This window comes from Styela clava, chromosome 7, assembly GCF_964204865.1.
Source record: "Styela clava chromosome 7, kaStyClav1.hap1.2, whole genome shotgun sequence".
NCBI classification, from domain to species: domain Eukaryota; kingdom Metazoa; phylum Chordata; class Ascidiacea; order Stolidobranchia; family Styelidae; genus Styela; species Styela clava.
The window spans coordinates 9,538,666-9,565,493 of NC_135256.1; the positions used below are offsets into that span (position 1 = coordinate 9,538,666).

Genomic DNA, 26,828 nt, shown 5'->3' on the forward strand with positions numbered 1-26,828 from the left:
GAAATAAAATTATGTCCCAACCCTAACCTGGTACACATACTACGTTTCAGTGCCCGTCATATTGGTTCACACACTTCGGGGGCGCCTTATGATCTATATTCTGTATTATTATAACAAAATAAAAGCATTAATTCGGGAAGAGGATGGATGAAACCAAATAATTGTGACAGTAAATTTAATTATGTCGAATTGTAATGTAGCGGTAAGTTCAAACGATTGATTGGACACGCCCGCTAAATTGTGAAACCCGTAGAAAATTTAATCTGCTGCAAAACCACGCCTTACGTTCTATAGTCTGATGACGCAAGTAAAGAACTTTATCCTCCGGTAGAGATGCGCAGATTGAACAGATAAAAAATTCACGGCAGTCAGACATGGAATGCAAAGTGCAATGCTGAAATAGCATCACGTGAACATAATTTTTCCGAGTGCACCAAGAATAATGGTATATACGCCGGAGTAAAAGACATGAGGCAAAATCAAGGACATGACACCGCACACGTACACAGCCCTGGGGTAAAATAAACAATAAAAAAAAAGAGAAAAATCGATTCCGGTCATTAAACAAAAATTTAGTCCTGTTCGATTTTTGGTTTCCTAAAATGCAACGTTACAAAAGCAAGTTCATTGTTTGTTTGCAACACTAAGGAGTTCGTGCCCATTGACTTAATTAAGTTCGCTTCGCTCTACTCTGTCTTATTTGTATGTAACCTATTAAAAGACCATTTTTCTTGCACAACGGGTTAATATGAATTGGACCTTCAGGCAAAATTTAGCAAAGATGGATTAGTGTTCTTTATTTGCGATAACGTTTGTCGTCTGCATTTGAATTCGAATCAGAAATAAGCACGTATATGGCTATACGTAAAACATCATAACACACCTAGAAAATAGGAATAATGACGACGGCGTGATAGTTTTTGTTATCTTTTACACGAAAAATTTCTTATGTTTTCTTACTATATCTAAGAAAGACACATTATAGAACATTTATATTCAACTCCATAATAATGTACTAAATAGTCAAATATTAGCCATCTTATTGTAGGGGTTATTAGTGAATTTTCTCGAAATGCATAACATTTCCTAAACGCATTCAGGGTAATATGTGTCAGTATCTTTAGTTCAGTTAATCAGCGATGTGTATCATATTATACTCTAAGACCTAAGTCGATTAGTGTATATCCGCAGACTTGATATTCATGTCACAAACCACCATCATAACAGTATCGTCAAATGGTTTTCAAAACCGACTAACGATAAAATAATTTAACTCTTGTCAGGACAAATAGCATGATAACAGTCAGAATAACTGAAGGCGTTATCAAATACATGGTTACGTTAATAACTTTATTACGAGTAATTCGTATAACAAATTATTGGTGAATTTATTACGCCGTGTGTCAGTTAGGTAATGTCACAAAAACGTGATCATAATAACAGATATGAATTCCTATTATTCAGTTTCGTGATCATTTTGGATTAACAATTTTCACAAACAATTTCGATTTAAAAAACGTGAATTTGAACATGGCATAATCCTCACTCTTTATAGTCCCGAACATGAACTCATCGTCCGATCTTGAATATGTGTAAGAATATATTTTAAGATGTGATCGCAAATTTTATAAATTTTACACCAACGAATATTGTTAGAAAAAGATAAAAATGTGAGAAGTATTAAAACTATTCCATGTAACGATTCCTTCGTGGATATCAACAACCAGTATGACATATATACTCCTATAATTAAAGTTGAGCCCGAGAAGCTTATTTCAGAATACCAACAATACAACGTATATTTATTTTGGATGATTCGCGAAGGCGAATGTTTTTGCCAAAACTATAGTGATATATCAAATATATATATTAGTAATCCAACATCTCATTAAAGATTTTTTTGATAAGGTTTTTGTTTATGACAGAAACAAAACTGAGAAAATAGAAAAACGATATTTGCATAAAAACATTTTTTCAATACTTCAATTTATTTATAGTTAACAACTTATCGACTCCGCCAACCTCAAAAACGAGTTTAATTTTGCTACAGATTAAGTTAAAGTTTGTTTCCTAAAACTTAACTCGCAAGACGGTAGACATAAACATAGAAACAAGTTTTGCAAAATTGTGGTAACTCGAAAAATTGGCTATGTGTGCAACTGTTTTAGATTGTGCTATAAAACTGAAAACGACAAGTTTTCAATTGCGAAAATTGTTTTTCAACATCCGTTTACATTGACCGAAATCTTTCAGCTGCGCAGATATTTCACATAATGCTCTAGCGATGTTAAACTAATAATTTCTAATATTTATCAATGTTAGCAATAATATCATAAATATATTTTAAATTAAAGACAAATATTTATATACACAAAACGTCACAGAGATCAGTTCATATGATCATTTCAACGTGTTCAAAATAAGTAATTATAAATCAAGCAATTGTCGGCGTAAATTAGAGGGGAAATTAATTCGGTACGTTTGGAAAACAACAGTAGGCATACTATATTACTGCTAGTAGTCTTACACAATAGAGGACTCATGTAAACAAAAATCCTCTTTGTTGTCTGGTGTATCATTATGTTTGAACCTTGGATTTCGAATCAATAACCTCCATTATGAACTCTCGTGTAAGTGATGAACTCGTTCTGTATATTGCATGCATTGTTGGAAGTTTCCACAAATAAATTGTATTCAATGTCCGCGAATTGGCAGATTTTCGGATAGCACTCAGTTGAATCGTGTCATTCGATATTCTGCTCCTCATCTATATTTTCAAAAACTTATCATCTGGATGATAAAAATATTGTTGTCGTAATGGGGCACGGAAATATTGTTTACGTCCCTTTCGTTTTGGCCAGAATATCTTATTTTGCGACACCCAGGTTTCATTAGCTGTAATTTCGATATTTGATTGATTCGGGTTTGCGGCTTAGTGCCATAAACACGTCGTCCATAATCATTCGATGATTTTCGATTCCATAAGAGAAAAGAAACGATAAAAAACACGATAAACGACGGTTTAACATGCCGTCACGAAATGTCAAAAAGTGGCGGAGACTTGATGACTTTATGATAAGCTGCGTTGTTTTGTTGCTACCGGCAAAATTCTGTTTTTGCATCATTGCCGCAAAACCTGTTATTGGATCGTTATATTCTGAGTCATCTTCCGCGCGCTGTTTATCCAAATTAAGTAGGCGAGCTAAATTTAGTGTGCGCTCATCATATTGAATACAACTTCAATCCAATCTAAATAGCTTGTTGGTAACGACTGATTTAATACATTTGTCATTATTTGGTCACGTCTTTTATGCGATATCAGGGGGCATTGCTCTGCATTCTGCGATTAACGCCTGAAATGAAAGTTCTGAATAAAAATATCCAAGACAATGATATGTATATCAAATTTTATGAAAGCAAATTAGTGGGTATATAGGTGCGAGCTCAGATGTTATATCGTGTACAATTTTGACTTTGCCAACAATCTTCTACACATGATATCACTTGCGGAACTTATGAAATGACCAATGTTTCCCGATATTTCCACGCCAATATGTAAAGATCTATAATCGAAATTAACCTATAGATAACTCAATATCAAAAGTCATTTAGTCGTTTAATTAAAACAGATAACTCAGACAAAAATTGAAGGGCTATCGAGTTAGCTTGATTTAAGTCAACCACAATCTGAAATAATAACAGTTGCATTTTCAAATAAAGAAAATAGAAAAATTCGCAGAATATATTTTGCTTTTTTTTAATTCTGCATAGCTTACATAATGAAAAATTGAAAAAGAAGACTAGTGTGGTTTTATAAAAAAAAGTAGTAAATCCGGATAAAACCTCTTTAAACTCGTACTATCAGATTACACTAGAATAAAAATACCTTTTATCTACCACATGAATATACGTTGTGTTATTGGGCAATTTTATTGAGTTCAGTCAATGATGTAACCAAAAAACGTATTCAAAATTTAAATTTTTGTTGCCATATATTGGAATGGAGTAAAACTGTTGCATTGTGCCTATTTGATATAGTATGTTAAAATAAATATTGTTTTTCAATTTGTCATATAGACAGAATTTTTTCTTTCCCACCATTGCAAATAAATCATATCAAGCACTGACTAAGGCAACATATTCCGTTGAGCAAGTCGTATTCTTTTTCAACAAAATACATATAATTTTTCATTTTCTTACTTTACATAAATTTATATAACATTTTATTCTACCTTCGTTGACCTATTACCTCAAATAGATTTAGGAGATTTGCAGCAATGGCACGAAACGCCTATGGCAATTGGAATTATAAATACTTATTGTTGTCACTGTTTTTGCAGACGTTTTCAAATTTCACGTCGATATTTCAACTTAATTTTTTTTCAATCAACCAGATTTTGTCTATTTATCGTAAAATTTCGTTCCGAATACGTATTTTGGTAGCGAAGTATAGTTGATTTAAAAATATGTAAATTATAGAATGAAAGGGCACCTGAATAAATAACATTTACAAAAGCAAAGTTGATCTTACGCGTACTTGCAATCAAAAATGACTTAATATAGAACTTTATTTTAACAATGTAAAATTCAAAGTAAGTCATCGGGCAGGTTATATCTTTTTGCCTTGTTTGAATTCATTCAGCTAAATTCATCTAATTAGCAATAGTTTCGCTGACGTTGAACCAAAACAGATTACTGATTTAATGCAGGCTGGTATACCTGCTGCCGGCTATGTTTTATAATTATTAATTTAATTTATTTGCATTGTTTGTGCAAACTCCTTGATTCCGGCTACAGCCACCCGTCGGGCACGCCGTATTATACCACTATAAACAACATCGGCCGCCTATTTACCGTTTGATACCCATAAACTGTCATATTCTTCATTTGTTTCTTCACATTAGATACAAATTATCAGTACCTAATGTTTTGCAGAAGATTTGCATACCTTACCAAGCGAGGGATAAAGCTGTTGAAATATTCAAAGAGCATACTTGACTTTTATCTATAATTACTGTAAATCATTACTGTGTTGGTATCTCGTGTAATTTAAATAAACCTCTGCGAAGGGACAACGCTTTATAGACATGTTGGTATTTACCACCTAATTTTACTCTCATTCCTGCTTGAGGGAACGACATAAATTTTGACTACGTCACTTCGCAATAATTTATTATCGTCATAATATATCGCTTTTAATGTCATTTGATTTTAATCGGAAAAAATAAAATTTTACGTCGCTGAAAATTAACTGTGATATGATTCAGCAGCACATTCGCCTCCGAAACTGTTTCGTAAAGTTTCTGTATCAAAATAAATCTGTTGTTTTCAACATTCCTGTCATCGATATCACAAATTATATTGAAAATTTCGATGGCGTCACAATTCGTGTGTTTGATCACGCGTGTAACAAAATGTGTTAATAAAAAAACATACTCGAACAACAAGTCATTCATAGATGAACTTAACGCTACAAAAAGATGGCAAAATTGATTCATTTTCTATTGTTTTTTTTTTCTATGACATATATCTCTTGATACAGCTGGTGACTTCGAAACCCTTGCAGGCACGGCTATCGGGGAAGTTGCTGCAAGTCACCATCGTAAAAATATTACATCAGTTTGAGAAATAATGTGAATTTGTTAATATAATTAAGCTCCAGACGCTCTTAAGAAGTTTAAATTTGTATTTTTCACTGCTTTGTTACTCTTAATCCTCTAACTCGGTGACAAATTTGTACTTCACGCCCCATTCTGTTGCTCCTATAGACATTGATTATTAATTTTGAATGATGTAAAATAAAATTCCAAATTGCGACCAATTGTTATTTGTTATACATAAAATCAAACAATATTCTTTTCAAAAAGCATCGGTTGAATAAAAAAGAAACCAGAAGTGTCGCAGAAGAACTATTCGTCTTATGCAAATATTTTTATAACGTAACACTCACTAGATTATTTTACAAAAGTTGAACGAAGGTGCAGCAAATTTATATTTATCAAGTTATAATTAGTAAGTCAAAAAATCATTGAATGTCTTATATGAATCATCAGGAATGAAGTAACTGTCTGAGATTGTTACAAAACGGTACAATCATAACTGAAACTGGAAATGAAAATATATCACGATTTCCGAAACTACAATTCCATCATCTACACTTACAGTCTGAAAAATTATTTTCCCGTAACTCGTATCAAATCTATGGCAGGGGGACTTATCAACGTCAGTGAATGTTTTCGAGGATTAATACAAAGCTTTAGCTTATACACCACATTGATCGGTAATTTCCCATATGGTTGTTGTAAAGTCATAATTTTGTGACATATAAAATAAATTAATTACCGTGACTAAATGAAGAAAAATATTATTAGGGTTTATTTAAAATATTAAATCTCGATGTATAGTAAAATGATACTTTTCTATTTGACTTTAGAATACTTGGTACCACGGAACAGCCCTGTAGAAGTCTGTGATCGAAAAGGTTTGATATAATTGATAAAAGTAAATTGGGTATCAGATTTTATTAAAACACACACTCCACTCACAAACACTACCAAAACAAAATAATTAAACTATGAGATCGAGAAGATAAAATATTTAGATAGTCATAATTTTATTTCGTACTCCCGTAGTATGTGAACCAAGATGGCGGACATCAGAACGTAGTATGTGTACCAGTTAGGGTTAGGCCATAATTCCAGGTAACAATACTACGGGAGCCACTTGACTCGTCCCCGAACTTGTAATAGAACTAAAATAAGGAAAATTGGAATAAAATCATGGCCTAACCCTAACCTGATACACATACCACGTTCAAGTGTCCGCCATCTTGGTGCACACACTACGGGAGTGCCTTTTATTTCACGCAGTAGGGATGTCTTCGAGTATAATTTTTACTATAAAATACCTGCGTAAAATGTCTAACTAAACGATCTCTGAACGTATTGATTCTAATGGATTCTCATGTTTTCGCGTTAGTTTTTAAAATTCCTGGTCTATGGAGATAAAGTTTGAACATCACATAAAATATGGCATTTCTAAGCGTTACTTCACATATTTGCTCAAATTAATCAATAATGTAATCGATGCGAAAACCTATTTTTGCATTAGGCAGGTATTACGTCTTTAAAACAACGTTTAAATTTTTTTACGCATCCCTGACATTCGCAGTTGGAACCTATGTGTGTAACTCTATTTTAATTATTTTTATTTTACTGACCCTAGTGACTGCTGAAGATCTACGTCTTGGCGCGAATTTCTTTTTTTAAATTGAATAAGTATTTTGATTAAGAATTTTGGAAATTGAAAGAGTAGAACGCCATAATATCAGATAATTTTTCACTGATTCTTTTTTACTACCGACTTTTTGGCTTTTTCTTTTCTTCATTTGAACTTCCATACGGTTTAACAACTACAGGTTGTTGTTGTCGTTTTCTTAAAATAAAAGATATAAAATTAACCGAAATATATTTGTCGTGCTTTGCCCTAAGGGTGATGAACAACCACCATATAACCGGCTGTTCAGAGCGTAAAAACACATAACGTCGTATAGAACATCGAAAAACGGAACTTTGTGTCAGCAGTGGTACTTTATATTGAATGTGTCGTATTTAATATGTCTACGTGTCAAAGCATTAGCCTGAGAAATGCTCTCTGAAGATAGGAAATCATTAAAACTTATATCGTGTTAAGTTTTCAATTTTTATCGTATTTCCTGTTTTATATTTCTGAGCTGTAACAAAATGTAATTCACAGTATTTTTTTGGTTGCTCGATTGGATAAAACATTAGGTACAGAGTATATGAACAAATGATGTTCTTAGATTTTTTTGTACAATCAGAATTTTCCATTATAACTTTATATATCATTTTTTAAAATTATAAACTAAAAATAAATTCTTTCTTTTTTTTTCTGAGAAGCAACTGTCTAAAGAACATTTGATATATTTCCAAATTATTGTATTAAAAACCACACGGTGTACTATTTTTATTATATGTTAATTGCCTGAGATACTATACAGAAATGACCTTGCTTCGATTAATGCGAGTTTCTTGCTTCCTTCTCGCTGAACATTGAATTGAATATTCTCTACAATTTTAGTTGCCACTGTTATTATTTTTGATTTTCATTAATTTTTTCTGATACAGATTACTGTTTATAACTTAATATCGAAACTATTTCTTCTTTGTTTTTGTTTCAACTAATTTAGAAAATACAACGACTATGCTTAGATACGGCATTCTTTTACTGTTTGCCGTGATATTCAATTCGGTGCAGACTGGTGGCACTAAAAGATGTACCTCCAAGTCAACGCCGATAGGTGAGTACCGTTTTTTTATGTGAATTTTTCTTCAAACAGCAGATTCGATACCTTATATTTCTGATCCAATCCCGCAAACATCCCGACCCCGAGAGAGTAACTTTGATTTACAGAAACTGTCTAGATATATATTTTGAAAACTGAACTTTCTTGAGAGTGCAATAAAACTTTTGAAGTTTTGACAAGATGATGCCGAATTTATCCTATTTGTTTGGGCATTGGTATTTATTCAAAATCTATTTGGCGCTATATAAATTTATTTTACCCTAACTTTTTTATTTTAGAACAAACATGCACGTTTCAAAGTGATGATGCTACAATTACTATTGATGGAGACGAAGAAGAATGCAAAAAATACCCAACAAATTGCTGCTGGAAAAACGACAGATGCTTGACAATCATGAAATGTACGTTGAAAATCATTGCTGTAAAAACAGATAATATTATTTTAGTGAGATTGATAAACAATGTAGAAACTGTATTTCGTATTAGTATCGGCATAAGCTTTATATTATAATGTCACAATTTATAATATAACCAGTTAAGTCCCTGGAGGTAAATCAAAAGTTGATTTTAATGATATTCATTTTTTTTTATTTTTAATTTGGAGTTTAGAGTTATTGCCCTAATTCGTTTATTTGGTTGCCTAATAAACTGCAATCTTCTATGCTTGTTTGTGCACAAATTTCATTTTGGTGGTATTCGACTTGTGCTTTGAAAACGCTAAAATGGATTCAACGTTTAGACGTCTTCTGTTTTTTCAATTTATTTCTCAAAACTTTCGTTCGTGCACTATTCGCAATCAGTAAAATTTTTTACAATGTAAGTATAGCAGTTTGCTTGCTCACTGATAAAACGTAATGGAATGAACAAGCATCAAATATCAAAAAGAAATATTGTATTTTGATCTTGCCAATTATTTACGTTCAGCTGCTGGCAAGAAAAAAGAATCAAAAGAAAAAACTATTTTCAAGAAACCAGGAGCTGCCAGATTTCTTCCTGGATTTCAACGTAAGTTTATGTGTGAATTTTTATTTTTGAATTCATTCATTAAAATAACAGTGAAACATCAAACATGTCAGTCACGTTGTTATTTTTTCTCAGAATATTATCAGAAACGAAATATGTTGAATTTACATCAAAATGTGTAAAGCACATATATTTTACAAAGGTAGAATTAAGATTTTTATCTCTTCTGTAATTTTTAGCACCGATTCCACCCATTTGCCCCAAAAAGAAGCCTACGGTTCCACTGGAATGCAAATACCTGACCCCGCAGCCGTACGTGCTTGATCCACCAGTAGATGTACCTTACTGTGTCCGGTAAGTATTTTGTTTTAATTAGTTCAGACTGAACGCAGATGCATTCCGTAATCGATTTTTAAAAATACAAATCAATCAACACGTAACGTTTGTCAAATGCGTAAGCGATTTCTTAACATTTTAAACCGAACGCTATTAATTGTATCTTGCCCGGTTTTCTAAACTATAATATCTATATTCCGACGAAAAGGTATTTTTATCTAATCAATTGATATTGTCATATTTATCAGGTTTTATATCTTCGAATATATAAAGGTTATTTTGTCTAAATAGGTTCCCTGAGAAGGGCCCGCTGACTGTTTGTAGGCATTGGGTCTGTTTTTGTTTTTTCCGAAGCAGGCCGTTGCACGGACCTACTATTCACGGACATTATAACTTCTAAATAATGCAAAATTAGACTAAAACTAGGCTAAAACAAAATATTTTTATTATTATATAATTTTTGCGGTTAAGGATACCCTGCTCTGATGATCGTAAAACTCAAGCCATGTTAGACAGAGAACATTTCGAATGCGGAAGTCAACCGGGATGCTATTTCGACAAAGAATTATCCGATTTTCGACAAGCTTTCGGACCGGGTGTCCTCGCCGGGGTTCCGGTGTGCCAGTTAGCTATCAGGAACTTGATTTTCCAAAGGGAAGCGCAAAAGTCTATTGCCATGGTAAGTTATCCATCTTTACAAAATGACACACTTAGAGACTTTGGAGCACATAAAATTATGCATTAAGGCAACCCTTAAATACTAGTTTTAAAATAACAGTTTAATAGTGTCTTATTTTTAGTAATAATTTGACTTTGCCAATTTCAGGTGAAGAAATGGAGTCCTTATTACACCCATTGCTTGCTTGAACGATATGAAGAAGAAATGCAAGAGGAAAGACAGGGATGCAAATTTATTGATGTATTGTTGGTTTTCAAAATCTTACCAAAAATGGCTGGGTGGAAAGGTATGTCGTGTTCAAAATTTGGCATAATAGATTAGTTTCCATTTACCAGCAGTTTCAATTAAATAGAGATGAATAAAAAATTTCTATCGGATCTCACAAAAAATAATAAATATAGTATAATAAATCAGGACTGACAACTACCTAAAGTTGGAATAAATGCAAACCAAATTTACAACTACAAACCGCATTCGTAGTGAAAAACAAACTTCAATTGCAAATGTTGTACTATAAGATGCATCGTTACGTCCTTGCGTGATTATTTTAGCATAAGATTTAACACCCGTAATCGTGTTCAACAGTATTCAAAACGCTATTGTTTTTGTAGTTGGAGCATCATACCTAACTATGTTGGCGCACTATCTTAGTCAGGGTGTAATAAATTGAATAGGCAATGGCGATATTTCCCAATATGGTATCCTTTTACGTGCGAGTGACTGCTTATTCATAGACTTGTTCCAAGCCGAAGTATGAGAACACCCATTAATATAAAATATTGTGCAGATCAAAGTTGAAAAACAACTATACATAGTCTCTCTATCAACGTTATCTATAGTAACGTTATCTGTAATAAACAATAATAATTATCGGTTTTTGGAAATCAACCTTTCAATTTATTCAGGAATCAACAGGAGACAATGTCATCTTATTGATGGTTGTTGGAAATTTTCAAAATGTTTTTATCCGTACGAACTAACCCAAGATTTGACTGTCAAAAGTGGACAACGATTTGACAGGCACAACTATGAAATAACGTTCGGCCGACCAAAATGCCAGGAATTTGATACCAGTACACCATACACGACACTGAAAAGCTACCACGATTGTCTCATAGCTGGATGTTCAGTTGATACCAGTATATCAAATAATTATTATCATTACTTTTTCGAACTGGGAAAAGATATGAAAACGGAAGATCTGTGGAAATATTGGCCTAAAATTGAAAGGGGAGAAATAAACACTCTCAATTTTGAAGCCGCAATTTCGGCTTACCTAGATCCATCGCAAATAGGAATGCAGCCAATGTCGAAGTCACCAGATGACCAACTACCTCCTCCTCCTCCTCCGTCTGGGCCTTCTGATCCAATGTTTCGTCCACCACCTCCAGCAGGAGTTTTCGGTCGACCACCTCCAGCAGGAGTTTTCAGTCGACCACCTCAAGCAGGAGTTTTCAATCTACCGAGACGACCTGAACCTGTTGCTTCGGAATCGATAAGTTGCGGTCCGAGGTACATTAACAAAAATTCCCGTCCTTGCCCACCACCCAAACCTTCCATTTTACCAACATTCAAGCATTGTCCGTACAAACCTGTCCACGTTCCACGTTTCGATCCATTGAAAGGCTCGTTCGCTGGATGTTGCGAAGTTAACCTATGTTACATATCTAGATCTGATATTAGAAAAATGCATTCCGGGCCTTCTCGTTATTTGACAGAGTGGTCGTACTGGACTAAATGCACTACAACTTGTGGAATGGGAACAAGAACGCGAACCAGAAAGTGCATAGGAAATGATCCAGAAAAGTGCGATAAATCAATGTTGATCCAAAGAGAGGGCTGCGAACTAAGAAAATGTGGATCTTGGAGTAATTGGAGTTCTTGGGGGCCACCATGCGAGTGTGGTGCTTGGAGACATATCGCTGGCCAAACAAGGAAACGAGTATGCTTTCCAAATGGAGCATTTTGCGACGGAGAAGAAGAAGAATCACGTGATTGTTCTGATGTTTGTAGATTTAGAGGAGGATAGTCGATTCCGCAATACACATACTTCATGCTTCTACTATTATTGATGAGCAAGGAAAAATAAAGCCTGGTGTTGTTAAAAATTTCGCTTCGAACTTTTTTGATATCTCAACGTTTACAAAATAATCAAACAATGCATGCTACTTTTGAATCTTCTGTTTTGTCGAGCTATTAAATTCATGAGTGTGAAAGTGGATAATGTCAATAAAAACATCATGAAATCGAAAAAGTACAATAAAATGTTTATTCTAAGCTCTTATTATTAGTTGATAAGGTGATTCATACAGATATGTCAAAATGTAAAAAAGAACACCGACATCCTAAATAACATAGAATTGTCTAGGAAGCGACAGAAGATCGAAAAATAACGAAAGATATTAAGTTATACTAATGACTGTTAAATTGCGTTCCTTGTGTCTCTAAATATCGTCACTCTCTTGCGTATATTTATAGATAAATAACTGCAACTGTAAATACCGGAATTTAAACTTTTTGCTTTAGACATAGCTTCCCTACTGACGAAGTAAATGATGGTAGAGCGTTCCGCGTTAAATGACTAAATTATTTTGTAATACATCATGCCAATAATGTCAAAAAGAAAACAAAACAACTGATATATTTTTCGTATTGAAAATTATTTACTACCGAAAATACACACTGACACTGATATCTATTTTCGAACAAATCGCAAGTTTTCGACTGCGCAGATAATGAAGGGCTGTTCGAGATGTCTTCATTTTCAGTAATACACAGTAGCGCTTAGAAATAATAGTTGAGAGCATTAAGTGACCGCACTAAATGAAATATTAGTTCATCAGTAATGTCAACGCTTAAAAAACTCAAGACCTAACAAAGGTACCAGATATGGCTGTGGAGTCTTTCCAAACGACTCAGAGCCGGATTAAAATAAAATTGTCTTTGACTCCGCGCTGTAAAAAAAATAATTCCAACGTTTAAGATACGTAATACTTTTCGAGTGTAATGCTTTTTCTGTATGAATTTTGACTTGTTTTACGACATCGTCTGAATTCCTACACCAGGTAGTTTGAAAACACAACTCCTGTTTCGACTCCATAGCAAAATCCGGGCTTGACTGAAAGCGGTGCCAGGAGTTCAATCCCAACATTGGACATATATATGTGTATTGTGTTCAATTACATTGTGATATAATAAGGTAACGACTAGGAGAGTAAAATAGTCCGATTCGGTATTATACCACAGATTTTAGACTTTCGACGATTTCGCATATTTTATGCTTCAGGCCAAGGTATCAACACATCTGCATCTGGAACGCCTAACTGCTAAACTATATCGTTACTATAAAATAGCGGGTATGCCTGAAAATCATACATTTTTGATATTGTGTCGTCACAATACACTATCTTTTTGTCGTATTATTTCATTTCAGAATTAAAGTTACCCAGTCGAGGTCTTGTTTTTTGTAGGTTAGTTGTTTCGACCATCAAAAATATGATTTTGCTGATGTGCTTATGGCATCGCAGTTCGACTCAAACATTATTCTGTTTGTTTGCTTGGCCAATATTGCATTATTTTTTCATGTTTTGTCTAAGCCATATCAGCGTGACTGCTCATGTTAGTGGATGTTGCCAGAAACCAGGATCGCGAGTTGTGAAACCGTGCAAGAAGCGGATGAGAGATGTAGTACGTACGTTGCTTACATTTACTCATTCAATGGTTGTTCCACTGTGGAGTGCGATGCTGTTGGGTTCTCATCAATTTGACGTAGAATCAAACTCTGTGCTGCAACTTCAGTCACTAAGCTTTCATATCTACGCCTTATATTGGAATCTTGCGGATTTTACTGGCAGTGGTCGCTCATCCGATATGAACGAAAAACCAAGATACACAAAGAAAACTGTCGCTCTGCACATATTACATAATGTGTTTTGCGCAGTAGGAATCTTCTTGAATTTAAGAACTGTTTCGCGAGAAATGCATGGCTGGCGGAACTCAGTTATGGACCTCATGGATTTAAGCATGACATGGAAAAGTCCATCGAGGTTTGTTAGCTTTGTGAATCACAATCGTTTGATTTGGTCATGACTTGTATTTGACATTTATGCCTTAACATAAAATAACGCGGTCGTATTGTTGACACCATTATATCTCTTGGTTTACAAATTCCTAAATAGCTGTAGCAACGACAAGTCTAGCCCAAAATTTACAACACAAACAAGAAGTCATGCATGCGTCAAAGTTTAGGCGGTTATTACATAAAGCTGGTATGTATTTCATTTTGTAGTACTCAAAGACGAGTGTTATCTCACCATTTGCTGGCGAAAACATCTGTACTAAGCTGGGTGATGACTGCACAACTGCTAGTACACGAAAGTCCAAATATTTTCTATTACCTGCTTGCCTTGCTACGGATGTCACCGTCTAGAAATGTTGGATTTCAAGCAAACACGTGGACGCCTACATTGGGAGATCACAAAACAAATTACGAAAGGGCTGCTTCACTTGGTGCCGCCGCATGGTTGCGCGAGAGAGGGGGTTCAACTGGGCCGGTGGTTTCGGGAACAACACAAGCCAGGTAAACCCGTCTTGTCGTTACGTAAAGATTATACTGTATATACTTGAATTTTAATTAAAAAAAAAGATTTATCCGATACGATATCCGCACGCACCTCATTCTGTTTAATTCTTTTTTTACGCTGCCTTGTTTATTTAAACTGTTTGTAAATATGACAACACGACCGGAGGTTACGTCCATGGTTCCCTGCAACATCAGAAATCTTTTAGTATCAATGCTTTTAATTTACTCCCTATTAGTTCAGGACTGGTGGTTCACATCATGTCTCCGGAATAAGCGTTTTTATAAGCAGCCATTGATACGTGGATCAGGAGTTCACAAACCTCGGGGGTACATTGAATTAAGTATAAAGATATTCTTTCCATACCTTTAAATTTGCCTCGAAACATTTTTATCACCCAATGGTAATGATTGAAAAACCTGAAAAAATGGCATTGGCCAAAATTCAAAATATGAAATCTCCGATCTTAACAGAATCAGTGCTTGCCACTAAATCTTAATCGTCTTTACTTATGAAATAACTTACGCCACCGCGAATATCACAAGCGATTTAACCATACAGCTGTTGCGTATCAAAATCGTTTTCACATTGTCGCTTTTTACAAAAATATGTTTTTCAGCGGAAGAGAAGGACGTATTAGAACAGCACACTTTCTCAGCTTTGCCGGAATTCGAATTGTGGGTGGATTCATAGCTCTGCGTAAAATATTGATCATCGGAGAAGTAGTTAAAGATACACTCTACTTGTCAACAATATTGCTGCATTACGCGCTTGCGTTGTATATGTTTGGAGGTGTTGTTACTTTTGCAACAAAACGGATGACACGATCTTCATCTGGCGACATGCCCGTAAAAAGCATTTCTTGGAGAATGATGACGTCAGTTAATGATGAATGGTTACGTTAATAATTATGAAAAGTTAAATAAAGAATAAATTACACAAATACGAAGTAGTTTTATATGAGTTATAAATGCTGTAAAAGTAAATTATATGAAATTCGCATTTTGTTCATAAGGTCGCTCTGCGCAGTACGGCGTTAGTTGTGGATTAGTCCGTTCTTTTTGTTCTGTATTATGTGTATTAAAACCAGCAAGCGAGTAGCAAACAAAAATGGTAGCATAATATTACATTTATTTGTAGAACAATTTTTTTTCTATATTGAGCTATTTAAACTTTTGTACATTATTTGAGACAACAATGAATTTTTGTTTTGTTTAGGAATTACAGAAATTTTACTTTGTGATCGCTGTAGTTTTACTAGTATTCTTCACTTGTTCAGTAATCCCGTAGTGCGTATTTATTAACACATTATAAAGTATTTAAAATGTACAAAGGCCAGAGCGTAAGTTGTACGTACGACTTTCTATGAATTCTTTAAAATATTAAACAAACAAGAGAACGATGCTCAAATATATGGACACGAAGACCAAGGCGAAGCAGTAATCTACCTCAGTGGTTCCCAACCTTTCTACCCTGGCGGACCGGTAAAATTAAATTAAATGTACTTGCGGGTCGGCAAAAAATTGAAATTATCGGAACAGAAAAGAATACCATATATATGCGTAATAAATGCAATGTCGGACACTTAATATGCTTCTAGACAAAAAAGGCACACTGAAAAATTTCACACGAAGAAAACTATCAAATAATGTGACGGCCAAAAATTGAAATGGGTGAAACATAAAATGATACCATATATATTTGCGTGATGAAATGCAGTGCTGGGCACCCATTATGCGTAAGAAATGCACGCATAAAACGTCTCATTTTAAAAAAAACATGTATATGCCAAAGCATGTACAAACACAATTAACTGTAGTGAAAATTTTGCTGCTGTTTCGTTTCCCATATAGAATTGCAAACGAGGCCTTAAAAAAGGTTCTGCAACACGTAGCTCTGCAGCGCCGTGCAGCCGATTTCTTTGCTTCGTTTTAATTAAAGCTAGTGATGAAAATGTTTTTTCGCATAGCGCAGTAACTGGTTGAAAATACGGACAACAGTTTGATTGCTCGATTACTTAGCGATGAGTATTCGTTATCAGGAGATATCAAATCGCAACAGATCTTTTTTAAATCAAGGCTATAAAGTAGAATCACAATTTTAATCAAGCTTTTTCTTTTTCATCGGGTTCATCATAATAAACCCTCTGCAGTTGATCGACGCCTCAAACGAAATGAATTTACATTACAATGACAAAGTCGTCGGTAACTTCTAACTTGGCACCAGGCTCAAAATACTGGAAAATATCTCTGCGGCCCACGCTTTTTGACGATTCTCGTAACCACCTGCAGGGTAGCAACAAGTTCATATCTTACTGGAATATCGTACTGTTCTTGACTGTTTACTGGGTTAAACAAAGAAATATGCTTAACGTTTTATATGGGTGGTCATATTAATCAGGAAAAGCATGCAGAACAGAAAAAGCACGCGTGCCGATTTTTAGGTTTCTTTACTTTGCGAGATTTGATGGAGCGCATTCGCGATGAATCGGAGCCGAAAAAGCGAAAAGTGTGATTACTAGGCGCCAAAATGTCGCGAAAGACGCCGCCATGATGTCGCGAAAGACGTCACAATATGACGGCGGAAGAGAAATTGCGTAATAAACCAACGCAACCTCGTCTTCGGTGAAGCAATTGAGACGGCACGAAAACAACGAAATTTCTCGCGCACCGGCGGTTGGGAACCACTTATCTACCTTATACCTTTTACAGTACCGATATCCTCAAAATTTTGAAGTGAAAAACGAATCGCATAGAGCCCAAATATAGTTTTGAAATAAATGAAAAAAATAGACTTTTAGCGAAAAATACAATCTTCAACCACTCAAAATGTCAAAGCAATGGACCCAGTAGTTAATGAGAAGGGCGATTTTTTCATACGGTAACAACATGAAGAAAAATACCGATAAGAATTTGACTTGTCATGGTTGACTCGGAACAACTTTGTCCACGCGAACCCTCTTTAGAATTGTAATATACACAATAATGAGCGCTACCCGAATGAAAATAGTTTTACCTTTTTGGGTGATAAATCTGTTGAATGTATTAGAGGTTAAATTTGTTGATTTTACATAAGTACGTTGGCGTTAAAAGTTTGTGGTGTCATATCCAAGTTCTAATTTCGTTTCAATAATTGATAAAATGTTTTTACTTGAAAACACTTTGTCACAGCTTTGTCTCACTCCGGATCACAGCTGAATAATCGAACACGTCGGTGGAGGTATTCGCTGTAATGTCCGATGTGAGCGTGCAGAGATTTACAATTTGAAAATTATTTTCAGACATGAGTATTAAACTGGACATAACAATACATATTGTTATATGTAATACGTATTGTAATAATTTTTATTATTTTTTAATTTTCAATAGAAAATGTGTCTATAATTACAAGACTCTAGTCTGTGGGTTCGAAAACCATTACGGAAGGGTTCACGGAGTGTAAAATGAAGACGACTTGAAAATGTCATTTGCTCGTCATTGAAATTTGCGACTGATTTAAATGTAGACATAAGTGTAGACAGGCAGGAATCAAAGTGCTATCAATTTCCAGGTCAAAAATGAGTTTTGTGCTTTCATGTTAGTCTTTGTGGTAATTGGCCCCATGGAATCTCTAAGTTTTTAATTGCACGTTATTATCACATCATAAGTATGAGTAAAAATATAAAATTTAAAAATATAGTTAGTGAAACACCGCCAAAATCGAAATTTTATATTATACAGAAATAATTGTTTGAAATTTTTAATGGATAAATTATTCTAGAAAAAGGAGGATTTTTTGAATTTGTGTGTTTGAAATAAATATCATATACATTTGTGTGTACTTAAAATTGGGTGCCTCATTTGGCAATGGTCGTTGGATAGTAGTTGGTTTCGTCTACTCTACCTCTGGCTTCAGCGAAAACTGTAAAGAGATCGTTGGAAAATATAGCGCAACATTTGTTTGATGAAATAGATACGCTACTGAATCCCCGACGGCAATAATCCGATTTACCGCTGGCTATAGTTCAAAAAACACGGCCTTTAAAAAGTTATTGCTTAAGTTTATGTTTAATAATATGGAGATGCAGCCACGTCAAATCTATCCACATGGCGCATTGTATATACATGAATAACTGGTACCGACGACCTTGCTTTGGATAGCTATCGAAACCTATCCTACTGATTCATTCGCACAGCCTGAAGATATTTTACTTAATCTTAATTCACGGATAAAAATTAAAAACAGTGGGAACGGATGAACTTGACGCAACTACTTAGATACAAATGAATTCTTCATCTACCTGAAAATGCAAGTAAGTCAGTAAATTTTTGTGTGGAAACATGAACTTCCATGTCTCGTAAAAGGCGCACGATTTTATACTTTGCTCACTGAACTTGTTGTAAACCGATATCATAATGTTTACACAACATTATGACCTTAAAATAAATACTAAAGTATTAAGTCTTCATCCTATTTGAGTTTCGTGACTTCCCGAAAAAGCACTGTAAACTTGTTTGAAGTTCCTGAAGTGCAAAGTACCAACCGGTACGTTCGATTAAACAGTTTCGAAACAAAAAGTTTCAAAAGTGATTAACTGAAACTACCAAACAAATTTTACAGAATATTTTAAATTTTAGCGTATGCATGAGTTATATTGTGAATTTAATCTTGCTGTAAATTCCAAATTTTATTGATAAACGATGCGCATCTCAAGATACACATAAAATAAGTTTACGGTATGAAATGAAAGCATTTTACAGAATTGAGGGACAACAGTCACTTTTCAAAGGTCTTTTTGTTTCAGGTAACGACACATGAATGGTATTTTATAGCTGACAAAAGTTTCGATTCAGTATTTTCTCATGTCGGTTTGAAATACACCAATGGTAAATTTTTAGGTATTTCCGTAGTATGTGAACCAAGATGGCGGACACCGGAACGTGGTATGTGTACCAGGTTAGGATTAGGTCATAATTTAAGATACAAATACTACGGGAGTCACTTGGCTAGTCCCCGAACTCATAATATAACTAAAATAAGGAAAATTGGAATAAAATTATGGCCTAGCCCTAACCCGGTACACATACTACGTTCCGGTATCCGCCATCTTAATTCACATACTTCGGAAGTACTCAATTTTATACGCAGCTGCATCGCTTTTAAGCTTAATGAGAATCATCACATAGAAATAAAAAAAAACAGCTATGCCATTCCGGACGATCCACGGGAAAGACAATGATAAAGCTTATAATTAATTGTTGGAATATCAATGGCAGAAAAATAAATGTCTGTTACAGCAATATTTTTCAGTCTGATAAAAATGAAAACTTCATTCTGGTCAACTATTTTCCACCAATTTTAATTTTATAATTTAATTTCAATTGCCTGCCCGTTAATTTGTTGATGTTTTTCGTGCTGTCAGCTTTCTTTATTTCTCTCTAGATATAGACAAATTAAAATTTAGCTTCATGACAAGTCAAATATTTCTTAATAGTACTGCACTGATTTTTTAGGTGGTAATTATACTGATACCTTGATCATTGAAAATAAATTATACATTTACAAAAACCTCGAAATAATAATTGCAATGATTTAAGAAACGACGACACCTGCGTTGTGGACATAATTATTATTCTTGACACTATTTTGTTTTATTTGAGAACGTAATCGAAACTGCGTTTAATTTGTTTTGATGAAGACAATTTCACTTAAACGTGATGTAATATCCTTTCTAACAATGGTAATACTTTGTTGTGTCTGTTATATAATCACTGAATAATATATATAAGTTTTGAACATTGAAAATTTAATTCAGATAAAATAATGAAAAGTGAAATTTTTTTTCAAGGATAATTTGATTGAAACCTTCACACTATTTCAAAACATATTATCCAAGAAGAAAGTTTAATTATGCCTTTAGGGTTTCGCGGTCAAAATTAAACATTTCGGCTAAATGTTTTTAGGTAATTTAAAATTATTGTCATTCCGCAGAATTTCGATAATAAGAATAACAAGAGAGCTATGCTCAAATATATGGACACGTTACGCTGAAATTCACCATGATACCGGTACGGTGACTTACCAGCAGGCTTGACCACGGAACCTGTTCGCTGATCACGTGACCAATATGTGTTTGCGGAATCGCCACGTGGTGTCGAATTCTGATGACGTCATAGCTCAAAATGAAAACGAATCAAATAAAGCTCACAGGAAATTAATAAAAGTAAAAGCCTTCTAGAAACAAATTCAATCTTTAACTACTAAAAATTTCAAAGCAATTGGTCCAGTATTCAAAGAGAAAAGAACGTGTCAATTTTAAGAACGTGTCAATAAACGAGCACAACACCATAATATTGAAACGATCGTTATGTCCACTGGCGTATCCAATGAGTAAATTTTACATTCCGCTTCTCACGACAAATGTTCTCATAAGAAGATCACAAAAACGAGATTTTCAAAGAGACAAAATTACTTTTCGAAAATACGGTTTAGTTTAACACAGTCTCAAAAATACAATAGGACGAAAAATACGAGTGGGAATCGTGCATGTGAATATACTGTAAAACAGTGATTCCCAACCGGGAGCCCCTGGCCCGCAAGAGGAGCACACAAAAGCTAAACGCTTTCGAAAGGGGACCACAAACTATAAATGGCTGGAAACCTCTGCTGTAAAACATTCCGATCAAATTTAAATTTAATAAATAGTCGGTAATGTCAGACAAATATATGAAAGCAGATAAATGATTGCTTATTTAACTTTAAATTGGGAAACCATAATATATTAAAGTGCATAATGTATTAAAGTGCATATGGGTTAACTGTTCCATTTTGAAGTCCAAAATTTCAATTCCCTTCCTCTTACTTATTTTATATACACAAGCAGACTAGTCTTATTTGAATGATCTTTAGGGGTTGCTTTGTTTTATGTGATATCATGAGGAATTAATTCTGATACAGAACTATATGTATGTTGTTGACGCATTTTGATCAGATTTTTAATATTAGGTTTCGTCCTAGCTATTAAAATAAATAATATATAATTGCGGTTGAAAATTTGAACAAATAATTTTTTTTTAAATTGTCAGAATCGAAGACCAGGTATTAAGAAGTTTCGACCTACTTCAATTAAGAAAAACGTATGTTTATGTCTAAATAGTAGCTTGTCCTGGCCTCCGGCATAGGGTGCCGCCTTTCACTTGAACATTTAAGACTTCGATGGCTACAACAGAGAAGCAGTAGGATTTGTACAATCTCAATGAGTTAACTATTCTGATGAAACTGAAGTACTATTTTCCAATAGCAGTGTAAATACGTAATACGTAATGCATATGAATTCGGTGCAAGGTGGATCATATACGGCTCTCGAGTTTGGCCGTTCACCGCATAGTCAGATCTGTGCAATATAGACTTAGAAAAAAATAGTCACGGTTTTCATTTAGTCGGGACTGAAAGCAAGTTGCCATTCGTAAAGCAAATTCCCAAGCGTAATATTTTATCAGCCCATGTTCGACTATGTCTAACTTAGTTGCAGGCCCCTTTCCGGTAGTTTTGTGCTGTTTTCTAGTCCTGTTGCATCTGCAGCAAGTTTGATGCTATCAAACATTACAAGGAAAAAGATCTCGGTGTCAAAAAATAAAAAACTGACAAAATAGATACTTGCAATTGCACTCCTAGTATTTTCGACTTCACGATAGTATCTCCCAATTTGGTCATTACTACACGTTTCTTCGACCAACATCATTCAGCACGATTGTTTGTACCGTATCAAGTTCGTGTAGGCTTAAAAGTTATTTGCTGTCATTTTCTTCGGATAAAACTTATTTGATCGACGTTTTTTAATTTCTTTTCCATTTTGTGTTTATTTCAGAAACACGTCATGAATAGACTTCTTATTCTTAGTGTTTTTCTTTCCACGCAGCAGCTGTTAGCCATTGCGGCGAAGTGCAGCACAGACCGTAAGTTATATCTATTCATAGAAATATATTCTAGCAACCTTATTTATAACTAAAGCTCTTTATTACATTACCTGCCTGATATATTTTATAAAGTGAGATCTCTCAAAAAAGAGAATGACAGTACTCTCAGCGAACTTTCAAACTTTCCGTTACTTCAGTCCGCATGAGCATTTAAAATAACCAATCGATGCATAGAAAATGCTTCAAAAATGCGTGTGTGATGATGATAATATTTTGAAAAAATATGCTACTCTGAATTTTTGTTCCCATATTTTTTAGCATGTACAAACATTGGAGGCGGAGAATGGATGGCATTTGACGACGAGAAATCATGTAAAAAATTGGAACACTGCTGTTGGTCAGGAAAAGAATGTCGCGCATTGAAGTTTTCGGGTAAAATCCATTTTTATCCTTCTTCCTAGTTTTTCAGTATGATGTAGCATGCTTGTTTTTTTTAGGAAATATAAACGCATTGCAAATCATTATTGTTATCCATGAATAAACATTCTAAAAATATTTATTGTAGCTTTTGACTAACTTTGAACAACTATAATATACTTGAAACTATTCCAATGTTTATGAAAATGTTCACGGAAGACTTTAATTTGTGCAAGTTCTTTGTTTTGTTTTACTTCATCGTGTATGTGCTATTTAAATCCATATTTCTGTAATGAATTTTTCTGTAAATAAATTACCATTTTGACTATATCTTCGATTGCTTAACACGTGATGAAAAAACTATCGTTCATATTCAATATATGCATATGATTAATACGTTGCATCTATCTAATAGAGTTTAAGACAGAAGGAAGCGCATCAAAGGAAAAAACACCATCTATGAAATTTAAAGACAACCCATTCAATCCGCCAAACAAGGACAAAGCTAGATTGTTACCTATAGGTGAATTCCTACATTTTATTATTCGGTAGTTAAAAAAGACATGACACTTTTACTTTAACTAACGCTGCTAATATTTTACACTCAGGCCCTCCGATTTTCCCACACTGCCCCCCACCAATGCCGTTTCCAGAAATGTGTCACCCGAGAAGAAACGAGCCGTTCGTCATTGAGCCACCAATGAACATACCGTACTGTCTGAGGTAAGGAATAATGCATAAAATAGTTATCCAACTTATATCTGTTATCATTCGAAAAACAATCATTTGTTTATTAGTTATTGGCCTGATTTGTTGTAAACGCAAGTTAGAAATTGTGTTTCCAATCTTGTTGTCAACGCAAATGAGGAAGTTTGCGTTCAAGCCCAATATCCTTGTTCATCTTGAGCCTATCACCCCGTTAAAAGTGCTACAAATTGTCGAGTTAACGTCAAAACAGAAATAATAAGAATCTTATATTAAATTTATGTCAAAGTGCCAGTTTGTATACAACAGCGCATCGTCTGGAACAACTCATAAAATGTTAACAAGCATATCTATATATTGTGTTTGTCACGTACATGTGTTACATGTTCATGATATGATGAGTGTGAAATTGTATACTTGCAATCTATTATAAGTTGATACAGAATGATTTGTAGGAAAGAATCACGATGAATTGAAGACCATTCGTGAATAAAGACGTGAAAATATTTACTTTTACATAGAATACCATGCTCCAAAGATCGACACTCCCAAAGTAAATACGACCGAGATCTACGATCGTGTGGTGAACAGCCGGGATGCTACTTCGATCGAGAACTTTACGAATACCGTGATGCATTCGGACCTTCTGTGCTACCTGGAGTACCGGTTTGTCAATTGGCTATCAGAACGAAAATCCTCCCAAGAGAGGCTGAGAACGTAATATATATGGTAAATTGCTATTGATTTTATTAATCACCATTTCAGCATTCCATTAAATTGATAGAATAGTTTGTGTTATTAGAAGTTTAGTACTAAATATAGAAGTTTTGCACAATAATATTTTTTAGTAATTTCAATCAGGCCCGAACTAGGTGTGAACCAATCTACCCAAGTAGCTGGGGGGTGGGTGAACAATAGTGAGTATTCCCCGTCCAACTTTCTTCAATATATTTCACTTTATTATTATCGCCGAGCAATGTTCCCTCTAATTTTTGTAGTATGTGTGCGCAGAAATTTTGGTTTGTGCGCACTTTTTTGGAAATGACTAATATTTGTGCAAAAACCAATAAAGAAATTTTGGCGTTCTAACTGGGTAATGGGTGGGCCAACAACAAACTTTTTCAATCTGCCAACCGAGAACATTGTTACATTACATCGAAATACGTCTGTGCGCAGTAAATCTATGCGTGTGCGCAGCCCTTGAAAGCTGTGTGCGCGCACACACGCGCACACATTAGAAAGAACACTGTCGCCGAGTGTACATGTGAAAATATTCCATATAACTTGCATGTACTTTTTCAGTACGGTTTTTGGAATCCATACTTCACCAACTGCTTTTTGAATACTTTCCACGATGAAATAATGGAAGGTCCCCCAGGATGTAAACTCATTCCACTGTTGGAAGCGTTCCATGTCAAGCCCAAATTGGCTGGTTGGAGAGGTAAGATGTTATTTACTCTTTCTAGTCTTATCTATATTATAATACACAATGTATGTATCTATGTTATCCCCGTGATGACGAACATGTAAATTCTACATTTATCAAAGTACGAAATCGTCTGACATGATTTTAAAATAACTGATTCATGAGCTACAAAAATTGGTCAAAACCTTAAACGATTTGATTGACTATTTCCAGGTATTTTGCCTAAAGAATGTGGATACATCGGGGCATGTTGGATGAAAGGTGAGTGTCTGTATCCACTGAATCCTAAGTCGCTCACCATCGAAGTTCAGCAAAAGTATGACTTTAACAAATACGAGATACCTTTCGGTCGACCCAAATGTCAACATTTCAACCCATCGAATCCATACACTGCAGTGAAAAGCTATCACAGTTGTTTGTCGGCCGGATGTTCGGTAGATTCTTCTATCACCATGAAATATTATCATTACATGTTTGCAATCGGCAACACAATGTCCGCAAAAGACCACTGGCTATATTGGGATCTAGTTTTGAGTGGCGTCCTTGGCCCTCATAATATTGATTCAGTGCAATGGAAATACAACAAGGATGTTAAATTTGGTGCTCGACCGCCACCTCCGCCGAAAATCTCCAAACCAGTTGACAATGCGTTTCCCTTCCCAGTACCTAATAGAGGCGGGGCCAAAAGCTTATCAATGCCCCCATTGCCGAGAAGGGGTAAATCCGAGGCATGTGGTCATATCTTCAGACCCTGGAATTTTAGACCATGTCCACCAGATAAACTTCCTCCAATGCACTACAACAAGTACTGCCCATACAAGCCACTAAATCTTCCACGATTTCCTCGCCTGAAGGGTAGCTTTGATGGATGTTGCGATATAAACGAATGTTATATAAGTCGAAGCGATATTCGCAATGCCTACTCAGGACCAGCGACATACGTCACAAAATGGAGTTCCTGGAGCCACTGCTCTGTTAGTTGCGGAGGTAAAGGCTACCGATACAAATACAGAAGACATGTTGGACCACTCGTGAAGCATAACAAAATTGTCGAAAAAGATACGGAATCATGTTACAATGAATGTGCTGGATGGGGTAGATGGAGCGAATGGTCTCGTTGTCCGAACCGCGATTGTGCAAGACAAGAAAGATCACGAGAGTGCTTGCCTGAAGGATCTATCTGCAAAGGAGCCAGCGAAGAAACAAGGCTTTGCAATGCTAGCTGGTGGTGTTAGAATATTGGAATAGTTTAAACCCCTATATCGATTATCTAAATGTTCGTCTTCATTAATAACGAATACATTGAATTGAATACAATGATATTGTCTGATAACATGTAGATTTTCGCAAGATAACGTAACGTTTCTGAACAGCAAATTGGTCCGAGTCGCAATTGTCATTGTTTTTGTATGTATGTCGTGAAGCAGACAGGGAAACTCTTTTTTCGTAATTTTGGGCAAAGAAATCACTGAGAAGCTTGTTTGAAGAGGCTATTAGAATT

The 26,828-nt window shown here is 34.8% G+C and overlaps 3 protein-coding genes across 3 annotated transcripts; all 3 read left to right on the forward strand.

Moving 5' to 3' along the window:
* The first annotated feature begins 8,160 nt into the window (after positions 1–8,160).
* LOC120329034 (uncharacterized) lies at positions 8,161–12,442 on the forward strand. The gene is made up of 7 exons (XM_039395644.2): positions 8,161–8,320; positions 8,605–8,727; positions 9,251–9,331; positions 9,529–9,643; positions 10,097–10,304; positions 10,452–10,590; positions 11,210–12,442. Exons 1-7 carry the CDS (start codon positions 8,224–8,226, stop codon positions 12,331–12,333), a joined length of 1,887 nt encoding a protein of 628 aa, XP_039251578.2. The 5' UTR covers positions 8,161–8,223; the 3' UTR covers positions 12,334–12,442.
* Positions 12,443–13,729: 1,287 nt separating this feature from the next.
* Positions 13,730–15,829, forward strand: LOC120329054 (uncharacterized). Its single transcript, XM_039395667.2, has 3 exons — positions 13,730–14,350; positions 14,593–14,883; positions 15,504–15,829. Exons 1-3 carry the CDS (start codon positions 13,800–13,802, stop codon positions 15,787–15,789), a joined length of 1,128 nt encoding a protein of 375 aa, XP_039251601.1. The 5' UTR covers positions 13,730–13,799; the 3' UTR covers positions 15,790–15,829.
* Positions 15,830–19,042: 3,213 nt separating this feature from the next.
* LOC120329040 (uncharacterized) lies at positions 19,043–26,644 on the forward strand. Its single transcript, XM_039395650.2, has 8 exons — positions 19,043–19,175; positions 22,731–22,818; positions 23,098–23,211; positions 23,612–23,719; positions 23,805–23,919; positions 24,423–24,630; positions 25,204–25,342; positions 25,541–26,644. Exons 1-8 carry the CDS (start codon positions 19,170–19,172, stop codon positions 26,560–26,562), a joined length of 1,800 nt encoding a protein of 599 aa, XP_039251584.2. The 5' UTR covers positions 19,043–19,169; the 3' UTR covers positions 26,563–26,644.
* Positions 26,645–26,828: the final 184 nt, after the last annotated feature.